The sequence below is a fragment of the Bos indicus genome, chromosome 12 (assembly GCF_029378745.1).
Source record: "Bos indicus isolate NIAB-ARS_2022 breed Sahiwal x Tharparkar chromosome 12, NIAB-ARS_B.indTharparkar_mat_pri_1.0, whole genome shotgun sequence".
Classification (NCBI taxonomy): domain Eukaryota; kingdom Metazoa; phylum Chordata; class Mammalia; order Artiodactyla; family Bovidae; genus Bos; species Bos indicus.
In genome coordinates, this window is record NC_091771.1 from 12,939,977 (window position 1) to 12,962,393 (window position 22,417).

The following is a 22,417-nucleotide window of genomic DNA, read 5'->3' on the forward strand; positions in this document are numbered from 1 at the left end:
ATTGAGAATATCATCCACTTAGAATTTGTTTTGATCCTATTAAGTATGCTAGAGACAGTATATTCTGCAACATAATATGGTCTATAGAGAAGCTCAATTGAAGGTTCATTTCAAATTTATTAGCCTTAAAATGCAACTTTAAGAAAATTTCAAGTAATTTTCTTCAAAAATGTAACACAGCAAGACCACGTGGGGGAAAAAACATATTCTTCAGAAAATACAGTAGCATGTTATTTGAGATACACGTGTTTTAATAAACTGATTAAAGCGGGTGAGTTAAAGGGTTGGGGGGGAAATCTTTCAGTTCTGATGGGGGTTCTGAGAGGGCTTCCCTAGTGGCTCACCAGCAAAGAATCTGCTGCAACGCAGGAGCCTCAGGAGACCTGGGTTCGATCCCTGGGTCAGGAAGATCCCCTGCAGAAGGAAGGAATGGCAATACACTCCAGTATTCCTGCCTCAAAATCTCATGGACAGAGGAGCCTGGTGGGCTACAGTCCACACGGTCGCAAAGAATCAGACACAACTGAAGCAACTAACACACAATTACTCTGATTCTTTTTTATGTTTACTTTTCACTATAAAAAGTATTTTTAAAATTAACTTTATTATAGGTGCTTTACAATGTTGTGTTGGTTTCTGCGGTACAGAAGTGTGAATCAGTTATATGTTTACATACATCCCTGCTTTTCCTTTTTGGATTTCCTTCCATTTAGGCCACCATAGCTCATCAGGTACAGTTCTTTGTGCTACACAGTAGGTTCTCATTAGTTATCTATTTTACACATTGCATCAATAGTGTACATATGTCAATCCCAAATCTCTCAGTTCATCTCAGCCCCCACACCCTTTCTGCCTTGGTATCCATACATTTGTTCTCCACATCTGTCTCTCTACTTCTGCTTTGCAAATAAGATTCTTGCAGCTACACAATTTTTCTAGATTCCATACATATGTGTTAATACACAGTATTTTTCTCTTTCTGACTTCACTCTGAATGACAGACTCTAGGTCCATCCACATCTCTACAGATGACCCAACTTTCTTCCCATTTATGGCTGCGGAATATTCCACTGTATATATGTACCACATCTTTATCTGTTCATCTCTTGATGGACGTGTAGGTGGCTTCCACGTCCTGGCTATTATGAAGAGTGCTGCAATGAGCATTGGGGGGTACATGTGTCTTTTTGAATTATGGGGTTTTTTTCTGGGTATATATACTTCCTAACAGGATTGCTGGATTATAGCAATTTATAACTTTACCTTGAAGTCCACGGATGGATGGAATCGAAGTGATGTCCCACCAGAACTGGCCTAGGCCACGCCAGAGGACAGAGACAACCCCATGGCTAACCCAGCAGCTCTTTTTCGGCACGGGGCCCCTTGCCTCTCCTCCCCACCTGTCCTCGGTGTGTGGAAGGCAAGGATGCTTGCGTGGAGCTAAATCCTCTCATCTCCCGACCCCGATCCTCCCCCGGGTTCCTCGGATACTGCGGACAGCCTCGCGAGGCCTACTCGGCTTGCGTCTCGCGAGAAGTCCTCTGCCAAGTGGGCTTTGGGGCCAGGAGGTCGCCTTGGTGCGTGAGCACGTCCCGCCTAGCCCTGGGCGGTGACTGGGAGCACTCTGTATCGGTCCTGAGGGGCGTAAGGCCGAGTAGGGGCGTCGGCTCCGGTTCCCAGCAAGGAGCTCCTCAGGCCTCCGTGGCCATGGTGCTTTCGGTAACCAAGCTTTCCGAGGGGTTGAGACGGTAAGGGAGGCGCGGCTGTCATCCTGCGCCCTGCCCACCCCGGGCCACCGTGGGGCGGGGAACCGCCTCTCCGCGGTGGTCCTCACTGACGCTACAGAGGGAGGGCAGCCTAAGTATCAGAGCTCCACCTGCCTAGGTGAGGTAGCTGAGGAAACTCACGTGCACATTTTCTCCAGACCCCGGCACTGTCATCCTTCAAAACCAACGACTTCCGCGCACTTGCAAGCCGCTGCCGGGCTCCAGAAATGCTAGAAAGACGCAGTCGCTTCCCCCCAAGATCCCCACCGCTCCCATGCTACCGTGGAAGTGAGGTGCAGGAGACAGGAGGACCAGGCAGTTCTCTGTGACAGTGGTCGCTTTAAAACACACCGAGGGGCCAGGTCAAGTGGAGGGCAATAACTTGAAAGTGGGCGATTGCTCCAGACATGGTGGAAGTCGAATTGGTTGTTTTGGCAATGAGATATGCCTGGATGGGGTGGGGCGGGAAGACCGGTGAGTCCTGTAAGAGTCCATGGTGTCTGTAAGTCTGTAGAATGGTGATAAAGTAAGGGAGGAAGAAGACTGAAAGACTGAACCTTAAAGCCTTTTTCTAGCTAATTCGAATTTAGCATTTGCCATTCCCTCACCTTATCCCCTTGTTTACCTTTGAAGAGCATTTAGCCCACCCAGGTTGTACAGAATGTGAGGTAGATATGGAGCTAAGAGAGTTGTCCAACATTAGCAGCTGACTCAGAGAAGGTGATGGCACCCCACTCCAGCATTCTTGCCTGGCAAATCCCAGGGACGGGGGAGCCTGGTGGGCTGCCATCTATGGGGTCGCACAGAGTCGGACACAACGGAAGCGACTTAGCAGAGCAGCAGCAGCTAGACTGTCCAGTCTCCTGGCAGCCCAGAAGTCCTCCTTTCTTTTTTCAAATGCTTCAGCTCATGGCTAATGATCTGTATGTAGGCATTAAAAGACTGGCAGCACCAGCAACCTTCCTGAATTACAAATAGACAAAGCCAGCACTGGTTTGTGCCAGCAGCTGCCAGTGGCAGGGGCTGAACTGACTAGCTTAGTCTGATAGCCTGGTCCCAAGAATCTTTCCAAACCTTGACTGCCACACCTGGGGTTGGTCACTTAGCTATGCTGCTGCTGCTAAGTCACTTCAGTCGTGTCCGACTCTGTGTGACCCCATAGATGGCAGCCCACCAGGCTCCCCCGTCCCTGGGATTCTCCAGGCAAGAACAATGGAGTGGGCTGCCATTTCCTTCTCCAGTGCATGAAAGTGAAAAGTGAAAGTGAAGTCACTCAGTCGTGTCCGACTCTTAGCGACCCCATGGACTGCAGCCCACCAGGCTCCTCTGTCCATGGGATTTTCCAGGCAAGAGTACTGGAGTGCGGTGCCATTGCCTTCTCCAGTTAGCTCTGAGAAAACATCAAAAGAAACTCTTTGAGAAGTTTTCTTCTAAAAAAAAAAAAAGAAGTTTTCTTCTCTCTTCATTCTGATCTTCCCACTTCCTTTCACACTGAGCAACAATTGTATGAACCGCCAAGGTAGCTCCCCTACTCTCTCTCTCTCTGTACCCAATCCTCCACCAACCACCATGATACTTATTTCTCTTAATCTCTGAAAATCCTACTCCTCCATCAAATCCATTCATTTACCAAATATTCTCCCTGTTATGTGCTAGGCACCTTTCAAGGCACTGGGAATATAGCACTAAACAAGACAAAGTCCCTGAGCTCACCAAGTTTAAATCTACAGTCTTTAAAACTCTTTATTGACTACATCAGGGCTCCCCACTTCTGAAATACCACACATTTTGTCTCTGTGGTTACATCACTATCAACACATTCACCCAGGCTAGAAATATGTTCTTGGTGGGAGGTGAGCTCCATGTCCTCTTACTCTGCCATCTTCATCTCTCTCTCCTTAACTAGAGACCCAGGCTACAAATAGAAAACTCATCTCTCACTTGTCATTCTCCTTCTACATTTGAGTCACTCACAAAGTGCTGGTTTTTTTTAAAAAGTACAGATGCCTGTCCTGTTCTCCCCATCTCTAGTCAGTGCTCTGGCTTAGGATTTTAATTATGGATCATTTGGACTGTAACTGATTGCTCTGCCTCTGGTCTTGCCTCCTCAAATCTATCTTCCATGAGATCTCTCATGATTTATTTAAAACAAAGTTGAATCAGGTCCATTCCCTGCTCATAACCCTTCAAAAGCCCAAACTACTTGATATGGTACACAAAGCCCTCTGATATCCATCACGTCTTACGCTTCTTGCCTCATTGCTTTACATAGTTGCTAACTCGTTTTTTCTAAGTTCTGTGTGTGTGTGTGTGTGTGTTTATCTTTGTACATTTTATAGTTTCCATACCCAGCACAGTGCTTGGCATATAGTAGTCCCTTACTCAATTTTGAATTGGACAGAGCTTCTGCTATCATTTTGCATTTATATGTATGTCTTAAGTTTTTATGGGTCTTGCTTCTTCAACCTTACAGTGCATTTGGAGGGGTAGTCATTAGAATTATTTACAACGTTCCTGTTCTTTTCCTCCTTCTGGAATATTGCAAAATTATATTTCCCGCTCCCTTAAAAGTTGGGCATAGTCATGTGATTTGTTCTCACCAATAACATATGAGCAATAATAGCATGCACCATTTTCTGAGAAAGCCTTTAATTACCCATGCAAGACACTGCTACTGTCCCTTCCCCTTACATGAGGAAATGGAAGCTTCATCAGCTTGGTTCCCTGAGGGACAAAGGTGAGCAGAACCTCCTGCTGACCTATGCTTGAAATATAACGTAGTCAAGAAACAGATATTACCAGTCCACTAAGATGTGGGGTTTTACTATGGTCACATAACCTTGTCTATCCTCACCACTTCATTCTCTCAGGACAGGAACAGTACCATTTATCTTTGGGTCTTCATGGTGCTATATTCAAATCAGACTAGAATATAAATATTGTATTTAAACTCTGATTTCTGATTTTTTCCTAATTCACAGTGTCCCATTTCAAAGATTCCTCTCTCATCTGTTTCTACTGTCTCATGACTAAAGCACACTTTCTGCTCCATTTTAGCACCATTCTGGCTTCTAAAATGCAAAAATTAAAAATTCTAATCAGTTCATAATTCAGTGTTGATCATCATGTAACATTTTGTAGAGAATAAGATGGCTGCCCTCTGATGACTGACTGAACAGTTTCTCCAGCTCAGCTGTAGCAGTGCTCTTCAGGGAAGTAAAGGAGGCTGGAGCACAGGCATGCAGCTCTGAGGGATTATAGTAATCAGCTTACAAGGGGATGTGAGTGTTACAGCATAGGTCGCCCTGTATCCTCTGCCCAAGCAGATGGCACAATGACATGGTAATACATGTAATAAAATTTTTCCTCCATTTGCCTTTATATGCCTTTAAAAACCCTCAGCTTTGAGTATATGCTTCTGTGAGAAAAAAAAATCCTCTTTCTATGATCCTTTTTAAATGCCACCGTTAAACAATGGACTCTCCAAAAAGAAAAGAGTTCCGACACAGTCTCTACCTGAAAGAAATGCCGAACGTTTACTTATTCTCTCTGTAATCCTTATAGTAACTTAAAAGGCATATTTTTTCTTGCTCATGTAAGTGTATTATACATCACTCCAGTCATTTCCTGGACATCTATGGAGCTGCCTACTATATGCATTAGTTCATAGGGTTAAAAGCAAAAGGCCCACAGCCTTCTTACTATTTTCTTCTATCTATTAACAGTTCTAACACAGTATCTATTACCTCCTCCAGCATCCAAAGCTCCAAAATGCCCTTTCATAGGAAAAGGTCTAGCTCATCACAGCCCATCTGTTGAATATTCTGGAAGTTAAAATTAAGCCTGTAGGCACTGTCTCTATGACTTATGTTTCCTAAAGTCAATTACAAACTTTCAGCCAGAGTTATCAAAACTTTGAATTTTAACTTGAAGTTTTCATTTTTACAAATGCCAAGTGCTTTATTTTAGAGAGAAGTATTTCTATGTTTACTAAAACTATTAATATAATGTAATTTCCTATAGATACTTTCTGAAAGACAAATATTCAGGTTTAAAAAGCAGCTTAGAGAATTTTATCATGTTTAACAAAATCAATCTGTGGAAGGAATCTAATTTTTTTCAAGCTAACAAAGTGTTTAGGGACCACAAGAAATATATCTTTAGTGTTAAAAATACATAAAACAAATCTGTGAGCTCACGTCTGTGCTATGAATGGAGTTTGACCTTCTGCCCCATATCACTCATAACCATACCCACGAGAAGTCCTGCATTTTCTTATGATGGGTCTTTGAGTGGGTTTCTGCCTTTAAAATCTATCAACATAACACCAAGAAAAACCACAAAGGAAAAAGATTAATAGGTTCCCATACACAAATGTTTAAATTCCAATACTAAATAATACTAAAAGATTTATAAAAATTTAAGTATTTCCAACATAATATCTCAGCACAGAGAGATCTTTTATAAATCAACTATACACACACACACACAAAAGAAGATAAAAAAATGACCAGTAGGCCTAAGGAAAGAAAAGAGGGATTAAGCTCTCCAAATGAAATTTTTACTCAGCTTGTAAGCAAAGATTTTTTAAAACTAGTAATAGGATTAAGGAGAGTATAGAGCATACTTTTGGTGCCAATAAATATTGAAGTCAACCTTTGGGAAAGTAATTAAACTACATATATTAAAATACCAGTAAATGTGGATTCCCTTAAATCACCAGTTCTAATTAAAAGTGTTTGTCCTCATCCAGTCATTAGACAAGTATCTGTAAGGATTTTTGTTGCAGGGAGTTTGATATACATGTTGATAATATCTTGATGGATGCATACTAAAATATTAAGCTGTGAAGATCAGCAAATTAAACTTGAAAAAGTCACTAGTTTTTTTTTTTCTTTTTATAATTTACTCATCTGTATGTCTAATGTTTCTGTAACAAATACCTATTACTTTTGTAACAGTTTGTCTCATTTTTATTCTCTTTTATAGAAAATGTACTTTAAAAGCATAAAAAGGGTAATTGGAACTTTGGAATTCCTATCCAGGGTTACTCATAAGTCAAATTGTATTCCAATCAAGAGCAGATTAAATGTGAAAAACAAAATAGTAGGCTCCCTTACACAGCAACTCTTGCTTCTTTTCTGGTTACTTCTGCCTGCATAGAGAATTGTTTAAGGAAGATGTGTATCATCCCATATGTAGTCTAGACAATTTTGGCCATAAAGTCACAATCTTCCATACTTGCCCAACAACTTTTTAACAAGACCAGATACCTGAACAAAATCTTTGGGAATGCAGGATATGGCAGGCAATAGAAGAGAAATTGACACCAATTTTCCCGAGAGTCCCCAAAGTGTGAAAGCCTCTCTTTCCCCTATATTGAGTCCTGGTTACACATGGGGAAACAGAAGCAAATGAGAATGCCAAGCTTAGACAGAAAAACCAGAGCATGACCGTGGACTGTGAGGTAGCCAGGCTGGCAGGTGTAGGCCTGAAACGGCTGCAGTAAAATGCCTCCAACATTCACACATTTACAATCAGTTTGGCGGTGTTTCCAGGCCAGGTTGAGGGATTTCATTGTCCCCATATTAGGCAATGACAAAAATTTCAAATGGACTGAACATTTTATATTACTGTCAACAGCACTAACGTAGATTTGGCTGGCAGAGGAGAGGGAAACCAGGAGTGTCTGCATTACTCACTCCAGAGAAACACTGAGTACCGTCTGCTCTCAACCACCGTCACAGCACCCAGTGCAGCGCTTTCTGGACCACACCCTCACCCCACTTCTGTGAGCCCTCCCCCACCAGTCTTGGTCCAAGAACCTGAAATCCCAGTGTTTCTCCAAATACACGTTTGGAAAGTCACTTGCAATGCAGCAGATGGTAACACAGGAGAGCTCTTAATGTCGCACAGTATTGTCTGCTCTTGTCCAGTTCCAAAAATTATCTACTCTTCCAACCTTCATTCTAAGACTAAATGCAATGCTGCAATGCTTCTCTTATGTAACGTGGGAGGAGAGGGGGTGGCCAGACCATACAGTGTGGAAAACCAGTAATTCCCACACCAAGGTCTACAAACTGGTTCAAGGTCATAAAAGAACAGGAAAACCTACTGAACTAGTAACAGGAACTAGGTTGCATGAGCAAAGACAAGTTTCTAAAACACCCACAAACCACATGTGGTATCGACATGTGTGTCCAGCTGATTTTTATGACCTTTCAGGAAATGAACTGTCCCACTCTCAAAAACTAGAGGAACAGTATTAATAAGTCAAAACCAAAGCCAAACCCAGTAGTGATTGTAGTACTACATTTGATCTCTATGGACTGTAAAGAAGATATAAAAACAAGAGAGAAAAACTCAAGAGCTTTTCATTAAAAACAAACACAAACCATTTATACAAAAGCAGTTCAAATTTTATTTATAAATTTGTTTAAAAGCATATAAAGGATTTTTATTTTGGTCACATTTGTAGCCTGAATTAAGAAAATAGGGATACAAATCTAAAGGTGCCAGAGCTTTCCCAAACCTGATCTGAGAAGCAGAAAAAAATTAGCTGTTTATAGAGACAGACAGGCAGGCAGCAGCCACAGCTCTCACTAACCTGAAAGCATCAAGTGACTCTCTGCTATTCTAGCTTACTAACATGGCTGTAATTATCCTTCCAATAAGAGGCAAAACCGATTAGAAAAATAATGCAGCATTTCACTAGCAGTAGAGATTAAATATGAGTTCAGTAATCTGCGCCTACAAATATGCATAAATAATGACAGGGAGAAGAAACCAGTTATCCTCAGCCGCTCAGCTGAGTGGGTGGGTAGTTGGAGTCAAGGTAAAAAACAGTGAGGCTGAACAAAGCTGCAAGAAAGAAAAACATCTCGTGTGGTTTTTCAAGGTCAGTTGACAAAGGCCAGGCATAAGCAAATATTTCTCATGTATCCTGGAAGAAAAAGAAAACGAAAATTAGCACCAGCAACAAAACAGAATTCAAAGCCTTTGTAAATCCAAAATGAAGTTCCTCCAAAAAACACTCTGACTACATGACTATTTTTTTAATGATTTCAAGTCCCAGTGAAATGATTTAATTTTCAAGTTCCATTTTGACTCACAAGATGGTCTCTGTCAACAGTGCGTTGGCTTATTGAGTGACAGCTCATCAGCTGTGTTCTAAGAGACAGGCTAACACGGGTGACAACTAACAGTGTTCACAAATGTTGTCACCCCACCTCCACAGTTAGAGCAAGGACAGGGCAAATACAGTACAGAGCAGAGCTACTTCAGTGGAAATGTGTGGAGTGGAAGAGCACTCTATTATACAGCAGGAAGGTGACGTCTAAGGGGACCTGGAGGAAAGGAGACAGACTTAAATGAGTTCCCTCCTCCCGCCATGTGCAAACAGTCATGTCATCTCGATCAAGCCTCCCAGACTACCAGCCCAAGGTCCACCGAGGTTTCAGACTACTGCTGCTCGAACATTCTGGGAAACTAAAATCTCAGGTTGCCTCATGGGTCATGGCAAATGCTTAACTGCCCTTGAAGACACAGGATTCAGAGTTTCCACAGCATCTCAAAGGGTCTCACCTACTGGTATCAGAGAAATGATCATCTGAACTGATTCTTTAAATATCCTACCTTAGATACATCTTATGTGTGATTCAAAGAAAAGCTTTGGATGTGTTTTCATTATAGATTTTTCATCCCTTGTATTAGATAAATTTATTTTCTATACCTAGTTTGCTAAAGATTTTTTACCACAAATGAATACTGAAATTTATCAAATGCTTTCTCTGTATCTGTTGAGATGTTTCTCCTATAATCTATAGGTGTTTCTCCTATAATTTATGTGGTATATTATCTTGGCAATTTTTTGGTTCTATTTATTTGTGATGAGCCAAACTTAAATTTCTGAGATAAGTACATACTATGCTTTTTTAAAAAAATTCATTGTTAAATCTGTGAAAATTTTGTTGTGACTTTTTTAATCTATGTTTATGAGTGAGACTGGCCTATGATTTTTTTTTCTATATAGTCTTTGTTTTGATTCTAAGTTACATTCACCTGCTTAATCCTTTGGAAGAATACTCCCTTCTTTTCATTTATCAGGAAAACATTCTGGACACTTGGAATAATCTGTTTCTTGAACATTTAGTAAAACTTTTCTGTAATATGTGTAGGCCTGTTTTTTATTTTATGGGAAAACAGTACCTAGATACAATTTAAATCATTTTGAATCCTACCTACAAAGTGTGAAACTGTCTCCCCTGTCTTGCAAATAGAGCATGTTGTCAATCTCTTGTATTTTGCCAAATAATAGATAAGAAGTGGTATTTTGGTTTAGTTCTTAATTTGTATTCGTTTTGTTATAAATTCATTGGGTGCTTTAATTTCAAAGATTATAATTTTTTCTTCCTAGAAGTTCTACTTTGCTCTCTTTGAATCTTCCTTGTTGTCTTTGTCTCTTGTTTTTGTGTATCATTTCAAAGTCAATATTTATTCCAAATGTTTTATACATAGATATCTTAAATTCAATATCTAATCATTTAAGTGTCTCAAATCATTTGGTTCTAAATTTCGTTTTGTTGCCCTCAGCCACAGCTATCTGTTTCCTATCCTTGTGGTAAGTTCTAGTCACTGTGTTATACTTAGGATATACCACTGAACAAAATAGTCAAAGAGCCCTGCTCTGATGGAATATGGAACATAAATTATCACAAGGATAGAATAATAGTAATTGATCAACAAAACATCTAAGAAAATGATGTTAGAAAATTAGGCCAGAAGTTGCAGAGTGCTATAGAAAAAAGAAATGGAGCCTGGAAAGAGAATTGCAGGAGTCTGGTGGCAGCATCAAATGGATGGCCAAGGAATCCTTGGAACTTAAGAACATACCTGAAAGAGAACAAATCATTTGGATGTTTTGGAGAAGAGTATAAAGGGAGCAGCCAGTTCTTAAGTATTCAGAGAACAGCCAAAGAAAGTTGGCGTGGCTGGGAGGAATGAGGAAGAATGGCAGTCGGAGGAGAGTGCCCGAGGAGTAGTGTGGGCTCTAGGTCTTGAAGCATCTGTAAGGATGAGTAATAGACATCCTGTGGCTTTTACTCTGGAGTCATCAGAGCCACTGGAGGGCTTTGAGCCAAGGAGTGACAGCAGATGACTTATTTTTCAGTCTCATGTTGAGAACAGACTCTAGGTGGAAGCGCGAAAGCAAGGACACCATCTAGGAGATGGTTTCAAGAATTGAGATGAGCAATGATGGTGGTTGGGATCATGATAATAGTGGCGAAGGTGGATGAAGCTGCAAGACTGGATACATTTTGAAGGAAGAGTCAAGGAGACTTGCTGATGCATCAGCTGTAGAGGTGTAAGAGTCAGTCATGCAAACATGAAAAAGTGCAGACAGAGAAGTGGGGTCAAGGGCATCAGAGGTGAAGTTTTAGACATGTTAAGGTTGAAATGTCTATCAGATACACAAGTAGTGATGTTGGGTAGAAAAATGGATCTGCAAGTCTAGAGGAAGAGATGGAGGCTGGAAGTTGAAATTTGGGAGTAAAAAGCATATTGGTATTTAATTTCATGAGAATGAATGAGGCCATGAAGGTCTTAAGTGAACGTAAAGAAGGTAGTCCAAGATGTATCCCTGAGGCACTCTAATGTGGAGAGGACAGAAAGAGAGGATTCAGCAAAGGAGCTTGGAAAGCAGTGGTCACTGAAATAAAACCCAGGAGAGTACAGAAGCCAAGTAAACAAAGAGTTTCAAAGAGGAGGCAGTGATTTACCATGACAAATGAGGCTAATCAGTCAAAAGATGAAGACTGAGAAATAACCACTCGATTTTGCAATGTAGACAATGTTAGTGACCACAAGAAGAACTTTGTGGTTAGACAGAGATGGTCTAAATTCTGATTAGAGGGGCTTTAAGAGAAAAGGGAATAAAGAAATTGGAAACAGGACAAATCCCTCAAAGTTTTTCTCTAAAGGGGAACAAAGAAATAGGACAGTAGCAAGAGGAAAATGGGCATCAATATAATTTAATATTTACATTTTCTGCTGATGAGAATTTTCATGTGACAGTTCGGGAGAGAGGGAGGAGCATTGTTAGAATAAAGCCCCCCAGTGGATGGAGAAGACAGAATCTGTGCCATAACGAAAAGCAGACACAGAGGAAGGGATGTCTGCAGTGAAGTGAGGTGGAGATGAGAACCTGGGCAAGTTTTCGCCTCCGTGTCACTGCTTCTTTCACACAAGTGAAAAGCCAGTGACCACGCTGGACTTGGGTATGCCCGTCTTAGTAAGGAATCTTCAGTCATCCTCACTCACATCATATCCTGAGAAAGTGATGTTTCTCTCTTTCTATCTGTGAGGAACCCAAGTGGAGATCCACAGCTCACTTACCTAAGACCTATCAACAGTCAGGGGAAGCCAGACTCCCACATCCCTATTCCCCTCATGGCAGCCCATGGAGTATTCATTTACTCTCTCCTGTCATCTACTCTTCAGCCCCAGGTTTTTTCTGTGTATGTGTGCTTAGTCTCTCAGTCGTGTCCAGCTCTTTGCTACCCCATGGACTGTAGCCCGCCAGGCTCCCCTGTCCATGGGATTCTCCACGGGATTCACCTCCAGAATTCTGGAGTGGGTTGCCATGCCCTCCTCCAGGGGATCTTCCCAACCCAGGAATTAAACCCAGGTCTCCTGCACAGTAGGTGGATTCTTTACCATCTGAGCCACCAGGGAAGCCCTTTCTATGTATATGCACCTTCAAAATTGGGGTTATTAAGTACAGGAGAAAATATACAGCAAGGTTCCAAGTCCTGTCCAAAATCTGAGTTTCAATCACATTCACTACTTATAAATTCTATAAACTTGGATAGTGTCTTAAATTCACAATACCCTATTTTCCACATGACTCCTACTCACATATTCTTTTAACTCAATAATTTGTCAATTTCACACACAATACAAAGATACTGTTTTGATTCCTTTCTATCTTTGTACATTGTCTCTACTCTGAATGCCTTAGTGATACACAGGAGCATACATTATAAATAGACACACCCACTATGCATTCTCTACAATTTGCCTACATTTAATTATCTTCAATATATATACGTTTGTGAGATCTATCCATAAATTTTAACCACTAGATGCATTCCAAGGAATCACGCATATCAAATCTCTAACAGATTATTTTCTCAAAAATGATTTTTTGTCCACCAAGTATTTATTAAGGGGTGATCTCCTCTAGAGTTACCAGGTCAGCAAGTACTTGATTATTTTCTCATATTTTACCAGTTTAAAGATTTCTGTCTGTTCCTTTTTTTTTAAATAAGTACAAATATACTTAGGCTTCAATTAAATTGTAAAACCCACTGTGCTTAGTTTTAATTCTGTACACATTGCAAACCCCACAATCCCATACATTCCAAAGCTTTGGTGCTGTTTAAATAATCTACTGTGCACACAAAACACATTACACACATATTACAACACAGTCGCAGGGCTTTCTTCCCCCAAATCTGTAAGAACATTTCATTTTCAAAAAGTGCCTTTTGCCATAGGGTTTTTTTAAAAATCATTTTGTAGTGAAAAATTAAATACTGATTTCTTTGATGTGCTAGTTTCACTGAAAGAATATGTTACAAGAGAATGCTTACTATTTTTAGAACCATATTTCACTGAAAATCTTCCTGGAAAAAAAAAATGTTCCTTGGTTTTTATTGTATGCCTGGGCAAAGGGGGATTTTTTTTTTTTTTTTTTTAAAGACTTGCAGTCCAGGCAATCACACAGCAAACAAAGGGCAGGTGTCATTTTTTATTGTGATTGGCATTGGGCTAGAGCTGAAATCAGGACTTTCTCCATCTCTCAGAAGCTATTGTGGAATTTACAGTAATCACCCCAGCTGCCTGCCCACCACACAGCTGAATGGCACACCAAAAAAATATTTATCTAGAGAGAAGGCCACAACATATTTTTTAAATTCTCATTGTTTTTATTCTTCAACTTGGAAATATTTATTTTTTGAGAAAAAAATAATAAAACTCACCCAGCTGTTACCACTATTCATATTCCAATAACCACCAAAGTGCTGGAGGCCACCTGGTTGACTTTTGCCTTGGAGTCGGTCCAGAAAAGCATTATTTACCCTTTAAAACAATGAAAAATGTGGGTAAGTGGAAAGCTTGCTGCAGGGCTGAGAGATTTCTGAGAACCTAATGTGATGTCTGAATGGACTGTGGGGAGCTCTGCCCCCATCCAGCTCAGAAGAAATCTACAGAGACTTCTTTTCATATTAACCATATGACATGCTGGGAACAGTCCTCTGGTGGAGGTGGTGGTAGTCTTGACTCAGTCCAAAACGGGCATAAATTCTTTACTCCAGAGATTCGCTCACCCACCTCTACTAGTTCTACAAGCATCTTGGTCACCCAAACACCCATACCCCTCAGGGCCATGCCAGGCGTGCACCCCAGAGGAGGAAGGAAGATGGAAGCTTCACCAAGAGCTAAAACATGAAGAGAAACCAAACACACTTCTGTGGTGCCGTTAATAGTATTACAAGATAAATGTCTCTCCCATACACTCTGTACCCCATTGCCAGTCTTTCTAAGGTAAATCCCACTAGTGAAAAGCAGAAGGAAAACAGGAAGAGAGTGTGAGAAAAGGGAAGAAAGACAGGCACCTGAAGAAGGAAGCCCAAGCTTTCAAAAGAAGGGATACATCTTTCCCTAATGTTTGATCATACTGGCAGCAACCAATCGCAGAAATAAAGTCAAACATATAAGTGATGAGTGATAGTTGCTCAGTCACGTCTGACTCTTTGCAACCCTATGGACTGTAGCCTCCCAGGCTCCTCCGTTCATGGAATTCTTCAGGCAAGATTACTGGAGAGGATTAGAAAGGCAAGAAGTGATCATCCTAACAGTCAAGACAGGGTTACCTGTAGGATGATGGTTATATTATGTTACTGGAGCTGGCTACCTGGGTGTCCCATTTTATAATTAACCATCCTAAATATCCTTTTCATGGACTTTTGTGTGTTACATCTTACAGTTTTTAAATTTAAAAAGGAAAAAGGCCACACCATGCTCTGTGTTGCCCATGTATGGCTGAGCAGAGTCAGAGACACGGCAGCTGGAGAAAGAGCATGGTGATAGGTACCCTATGACGGAGAAGGCAATGGCACCCCGCTCCAGGACTCTTGCCTGGAAAATCCCATGGACGGAGGAGCCTGGAAGGCTGCAGTCCATGGGGTTGCTAAGAGTTGGACATGACTGAGCGACTTCACTTTCACTTTTCACTTTCATGCATTGGAGAAGGAAATGGCAACCCACTCCAGTGTTCTTGCCTGGAGAATCCCAAGGACGGCGGAGCCTGATGGGCTGCCGTCTATGGGGTTGCACAGAGTCAGACATGACTGAAGCAACTTAACAGCAGCAGGTACCCTATGATGTGAATGAATTGTGGAGGAATAGCATCATGAAGGCCATAAGCTTCTCAACAGAAATACAGTGCCTGGAGCCCAGAAACCATTCAATCCATGCTTGTGGAAGAGGGGTTAGGCAGGACCCAGTGAGGTGAGCCTCCTTTTTAGTCATGAAGTGTAACGAATGTGGTCATTGTGGGTGGCTGTAAGTCAACATCTATGTAAGATTTGGGAACTTTGAGGATAATGACTGCTGAGTGGCAGAGTCAGAGGCTGGGGGTTTTGCCTCTTGGTCTTGCTCAGTATGTTTAGCTAAAATGCCAACTGCATGTTGATTCATGTTAGTCTCTGGTTTTTGGTTGCTGTTTTCAACTTCAAGCCCCATTTTGCAGTGGTTACATCTTAGTTATTAGAAAGCTTTTTTTTTTTTTAATCCCTCACTATAAAATCTACCAAGGTGTCATATTCTGGTCAGCCTGGTGGTGGTGGTTTGGTGCTAAGTCGTGTCTGACTCTTGTGATCCTGTGGACTGTAGCCTAGCAGGCTCCTCTGTCCGTGGGATTATCCAGGCAAGAATACTGCAGTGGGCTGCCATTTCCTTCTCCACTGGTCAGCCTAGTTCACTGCAGAACTGAATGTTTACACCACCTTTTCTAGACCTCTCAGCATGCAGATTGAAATAAGATACCTGAGCTGGAGACTTGAATATTAAGGAAGAAGGAAGTGGCTTTGATTCCCCTAAAACTCTACAACCAACAGTATAGTCCATACACCTGGACTGTTCGTTGGACAGTCCATACACCTGGGGCTGTTTTTATCCAGTCTCTCTGTCAGTAACAAAGACAGACGTTCCCTCAATATTCCTTTTCCCACCTCACATCCAATCCACTAGAATCCTTGTTGGCTCCACCCACTAAACACATCCTGAATTTACCTGTTTATTTCCATGGCCACCATTCTAGTCCAAATTCCTATCTTCTCTCATTTGCCTCTCTTTCCACTCCTGCCCTCTGCAATCCATTCTCCACACAACCACTTGAATAAATTATAAAAGGGATCAGGCCTTCCTTTTTTTTTTAAAAAACCCTCCCACGACTTATTAGTCTTAGAATAAAATAATTGACTTACAAAATCTTCTATTTCCTGCCTATCTTTCTTTCCTCATTTTGTAGTCTTCTTTTTCTCACCGTCTATAATCAAATCATTTGGGCCTCAGAAAGTTCAAGCTTATTCCCGATTCAGGGCCTTTGTGTTTGTTGCTATGCTTGGTAAGAGGGGACATCCCATTGTAATGTTTTGCCCCCTTCCCATCTCTGTGTGACTGACTCTTGTTCCTGGATGTCACCTCTTCACTGAGGAACTATTGCCTGTAATCTGTCCCTTAGTGTCACTTTGGGATGTGGTCCTCATGTGTGCATCGCTATCTGAAACAATCTTGCTGCTAAATTGTTAACTTCTATTTATCTCCTCTAGCCTGTAAATCCCATGCAGTTGGGGACGACCTCTGCCTTGTTCACACCTATTCCTAGTGCCTAGAACAAAGCACAGGGTATGCCCTGATTCCTAAGAGGTGAATGAATGAACTGTCCTGGTGCATGGTCCCCACATTAGCCTCTTTCTGTGACTGCAGCTGCATTGTAAAATTAGCCGTGGTAGTGAGAGTAGTTCATTGTCCACTGCTCTCAATTCACTTAAACACTTTGAAGATGGATGACTTTGTCATGTTCACAAGGTGATGTGATTCACTTTTGAGCGTGTTACTAAGAGGACAGCAGACTGGGTCAACTAGAGATCACAGGTGGTAAAGAGATTACTTTTTCAATTTCTATCAAGAATTTGTAATAGGGAAGAACCTTTTGTATTCTATTACAAGTTAATCACGAAAGGGATGTTGCCTATAAGCTTAAATTATACATAATGGCCCATCTCTGAGAACCCTGCTTCTCAGATAATGAGCATTAAGCTAAAATACCTTTGTTTAGCTCGCAGGAAACATCCTGACCAGGTCCTCTATTAATGACTTCGGTGAAGAAGAAACTATAAACTCCAGTGACTGACTGGAACCAGGAAATGTTTGACTTTACTCCCTCCCCTTTTAGTAGAAAAGAAGCCTGAATCTAATTCAGGCAAGACTGGTTCTTTGAGACACACGTCTACCATCTTTTGCCAGCTGTCCAATAACGTTGCTATTCTTTGTCCCAACAACTCATCTCTCAATTTATTGGCCTGTCATGGGACAAAAAGTGCGAGCTTGGACTCAGTAACAAATTGAAATGGGGGGAAAAGTACCAGTTTATATTTTTGTTTACTAGTTTTAGAAAATACATATATTTCATTGCTGTCAAGCTAGTGCTCAGGATTTTCTTCAGAGGCTTAACTTGGATAAAAACTATTGTTCAGAGATGATTCATGTTTCAATAAATCAATTCAGTTCATTCCAATTTCCAGCTTGCAGCCCAGTTCAAGTCCTTCACCCCCAGCGCTCTGTTTTTTCCTCTGAAGTTTTAACTTTCTTCTCTTCCTCAGAAAGTTACACTGGGTCAGGTTCAGGTGCCATCAGATTCAATCGTTACAGGGTTGGTTGTAAAGCTTGTTAGGAATGTGCATGATTTCTATTATAAAACTCAGGGCTGCATTTTCTGCTATGTGAACTTCCAAACAGTAGAAAACACATCGTCTTCTTGTCTCCAATAAAATTATGTCCCTGGAGAAAACCTAACTTAACGACCCCTTTCCCCAAACCACATAGCTTGTATTGCTGCCCTCAGCAGGAATGGACACAGCTATTTTATTCTTTAAGTGACAACTGAATGAGCATGAAAAGATGGAAGAGCTCACTGTAAACACCAAAGGACAATACAAACATGAGCCTTTATCAAAAACTGATAGTATAAATAAAATATGTATAAAGACTTGACCAATTGTTTCAAAACTGGTTACTGAGTTTATTATCCAGAGGGATTTCCTATTGGATTAAACTGGGATCTATATTTAACTAGAATCAATAGAAAGAATAGAAGGTGAAGGAAAGAAATAGTGCCATCAGTATTTAGGTATTCAGCAATAAGGAAATAAAGGTCAAAGTTCCTATAACAAAAAGTAATCTTTTTGACCTCTAATCAAATAATGTATTTTTATTGGGTGCCCACTGAAGATTAATTTCTTAGTAGAGGGGCCTATTAATGTGACATATCACTATCTTTAAAATGCCTAAAGCTTTATAATCCAATTAATCCTCAGAAATCCAGAGAAATGCTGGCTACTAATAACTACTGTTATAGAAATATCGGGTTTTTTAATAGAAAGACTTTTAAAGAGAAAAAGTAAAAGACTAAACTAATTTATGACCTAATTTATTAAAAAAAAAAAAAAAAAGGTAGCAGTAAATGTTATGTGGCAGCCTGAATGGCGAAGGGAGTTTGGGGGAGAATCAGTTCAGTTCAGTCGTTCAGTCGTGTCTGACTCTGCGAGCCCAAGGACTGCAGCACGCCAGGCTCCCTGTCCATCACCAGCCCCTGGAGTTTACCCAAACTCATGTCCATCGAAGTCGGTGAGGCCATCCAACCATCTCATCCTCTGTTGTTCCCTCCTCCTGCCTTCAATCTTTCCCAGCATCACTGTCTTTTCCAATGAGTCAGTTCTTTGCATCAGGAGGCCAAAATATTGAAGTTTCAACTTCAACATCAGACCTTCCAATGAATATTCAGGACTGATTTCCTTCAAGATGGACTGGTTGGATCTCCTTGCAGTCCAAGGGACTCTCAAGAGTCTTCTCCAACACCACAGTTCAAAAGCATCAATTCTTTGGTGCTCAGCCTTCTTCACAGTCCAACTCTCACATCCATACATGACCACAGGAAAAACCATAGCTTTGACAGACGGACCTTTGTTGGCAAAGGTCCACCTGTGGGGGAGAGGATACATGTATATATATGGCTGAGTCCCTTTGATGTTCAACTGAAACTATCACAGCATTGTTTGTTAACTGGCTATATTCCAATACAAAATAAAAAGTTTTTAAAATGAAAAATAAAAACAAAACAAAAAATAGGTAGTAGTAATGGTTCCCCTTTATCCAACAAAATAGTCTAACCAGTGTATCAGAATTTTGATGTTTCCTTACAACCAGAGAGGGGCTTCCCTGGTGGCTCAGACAGTGAAGAATCTGCCTGTAATGTAGCAGACCCAGGTTTGATCCCTGGGTCAGGAAGATCCCCTGGAAAAAGAAATGGCAACCCACTCCAGTATTCTTTCCCAGAGAATCCCATGAACAGAGGAGCCTGGTGGGCTACAGTCTATGGGGTTGCAAAGAGTCAGACATAATTGAGTGACTAACACTTTCACTTTTTCACTTATAACCAGAGAAAAACACATAAATTCACATTTAACATTTTAAAACTATTTTGACAGGACCATGGAAGCAGAATAATCCATTCAAAATAATATGAAAACACAGCCACAGTTGGCAGGTACAGCAGAATTAGGAACTTCCATTAACACTTTCTAAAGTCTCATTTACAAAATGAAACCACCACAGTTTAAAAGTACTTCTTAGTAATAGTGGGAAGGTCAAACACATAAATGAAGCCAGTCAGTTTCGAAAGAATTTGCTCCTTTAAATCATGAAGGCCTTTATATTAAATTCTTCTCCTGAGACACTCAATCACATGGCAATAAACTCAAATAACCCAACTGCTCCCTAGGAAAATCTAGAATAATGATAGATAAGGTAATTATTAGCGCTCACCCAATATCAACATGATATTCTGGGCACTCTCAATGTCTGACATTAGAAATAAGATAAAGACTATTTCCACTATTAAAAATTACTTACTGATTGTAAAAAATTTTCCCTCATATATCAGTCAACATAAAATAACCAATGATAGTTCTTGTCTCAGCTTTTATATTCAGGTATGAGTATCTTACCATCTATACTAGTTCAGTTATTATAAAGTAGTGTACAAATGGTAAGGATTATATAAAAGGATTACTGTGGCTTTGTCTTATGGGAGCGAGATTAAGTATAACCTAAACAAACAGACCTTGAGAGCTGAGTCCACTTTCTAGGGTCAATTTATGTTGCCAGTTCAGAAAAATTGGATATTGTTTGTATATGTATGTGTGTGTGTATGTGTGTGTAGCAGCTGGCATTCTCACACATACCACACCCCAATAATATAATGATTAAAAAACTAATATAGATTCCAAAATCCTGTTCAGTATGACTGTGTTTTCCTAAAACATTGCAAAACCTTTATAGGTAATCGTTTTAACCAAGGATGCTTATCTTAGTGGTTCATACCTCCTGTGTTCAGCTTGGTGGCTTTTGGTTCTTTCTTCCTCCTGTTGCTGTCGTTTAAATTCCAGTAATTCACCCTAGGAACATTAAAATATGGTTTTCAGTTAACATGGTTGTACAGAAGACACCCAAATTAATTACATATTTAACCTTAGCTAGCACAATATTTCATTTTTGAAACTTTTACTTAAGTGCCATTTCCATGTGAAATTGTTTTCTTACATAACTAGGTAGCAAAAATAATTGTGCCTCAGCCAAGTAATAACTGTGAGTGTAAAACTGTGAGATTAAAAAGGGAATGTGCATGTTCAAGCTATTAGACCATTAGGTACAACATACTCAGGAGAAAACGCAAAGTGAGCCAAACTCACCTGTGTCTTACAAAGAAAAACAAATCCAATTAGTTTCCTTAAGGAATGTTACACAATACTATTTCTTGGTAATTTCTTGAGCTTCTTTTTCCCAACAAATCCACAGCTGCTTACAAATATATATTGGACTCAACTCTGTAGAGCAATTCCATTAGAAACACATTTTCCATCCTGGAGAATAATCACTCACCTCTCATTGACTATGCTATGCTATGCTAAGTCACTTCAGTCGTGTCCGACTCTGTGCGACCCCATAGACGCAGCCCACCAGGCTCTCCCGTCCCTGGGATTCTCCAGGCAAGAACACGGGAGTGGGTTGCCATTTCCTTCTCCAATGCATGAACGTGAAAAGTGAAAGTGAAAAGTGAAGTCGCTCAGTTGTGTCCGACTCTTAGCGACCCCATGGATTGCAGCCTAACAGGCTCCTCCATCCATGGGATTTTCCAGGCAAGAGTACTGGAGTGGGGTGCCATTGCCTTCTCCGTCTCATTGACCAGTTATTTCTAATACTAGCAGAACATGGGAGTGGATGCTTTGCTTCAAATAGGCGGTCATGTTACTCCAACTAAATCTCTAGCTTCTGACATTCTGTCTTCTTGGAAGAGTCAGCAACTTCCACATTCAGTTACTGTGCTCACAGTATCAAACCAAACAACTAGGTTGCCAGAGAATCTCAATACTCAACTGCCTACACCTTGAGGCGGACCAAGTTATAACCTCATGTCACAGGCAGAAAAAGGCAGAGGGAAGTTATCAGGCCCCTGTCATGAGTTAGTGCCTGAGTGAAAGAGGTTTTCCGACTCCAGCACTAACTGACAGAGAAAATACAGCCACCTCTTGATAAACACACAGCAGCTTGCGTATTTTTTTTAACCTCCAAACTTCCATGATGAAAAGTATAAAGTAAGTTCAAAATTCAGATTGACATTTTATTCTTTTAGTTTTATTTAAGGCCTTCCAACATTGTATAGCCTGCAAAATAAAGACTGGTTTCTTATACTGTGATAATCCAAATAAGCTACACATTAATCCCTAGAGCCAGACATCCTGGAATGTGAAGTCAAGTGGGCCTTAGAAAGCATCACTACGAACAAAGCTAGTGGAGGTGATGGAATTCCAGTTGAGCTATTTCAAATCCTGAAAGATGATGCTGTGAAAGTGCTGCACTCAATATGCCAGCAAATTTGGAAAACTCAGCAGTGGCCACAGGACTGGAAAAGGTCAGTTTTCATTCCAATCCCAAAGAAAGGCAATGCCAAAGAATGCTCAAACTACCGCACAATTGCACTCATCTCACATGCTAGTAAGGTAATGCTCAAAATGCTCCAAGCCAGGCTTCAGCAATACATGAACAGATGTTCAAGCTGGTTTTAGAAAAGGCAGAGGAACCAGAGGTCATTTCCAACATCTGCTGGATCATGGAAAAAGCAAGAGAGTTCCAGGAAAACATCTATTTCTGCTTTATTGACTATGCCAAAGCCTTTGACTGTGTGGATCACAATAAACTGTGGAAAATTCTGAAAGAGATGGGAATACCAGACCACCTGACCTGCC

General features: G+C 40.7%; 1 protein-coding gene across 4 annotated transcripts in view; it reads right to left on the bottom strand.

Moving 5' to 3' along the window:
- Positions 1–8,163: 8,163 nt before the first annotated feature.
- EPSTI1 (epithelial stromal interaction 1) overlaps positions 8,164–22,417 on the bottom strand; it is a 100,055-nt gene continuing 85,801 nt past the window's right edge. For 2 of the 4 annotated variants that reach the window (XR_011569674.1, XR_011569673.1), the window contains 4 exons: positions 20,496–20,569; positions 13,811–13,910; positions 8,996–9,112; positions 8,164–8,709 (listed from right to left, as the gene is read on the bottom strand). Coding sequence is in view for 2 of the 4 variants with exons in the window: in XM_070800026.1 (XP_070656127.1) it covers positions 8,571–8,709; positions 20,496–20,569 (213 nt within the window). In the remaining 2 variants the exon portion in view is untranslated. The remainder of the gene's footprint in view (positions 8,710–8,995; positions 9,113–13,810; positions 13,911–20,495; positions 20,570–22,417) is intronic. The other 2 variants (XM_019971216.2, XM_070800026.1) reach the window with 2 other exon arrangements.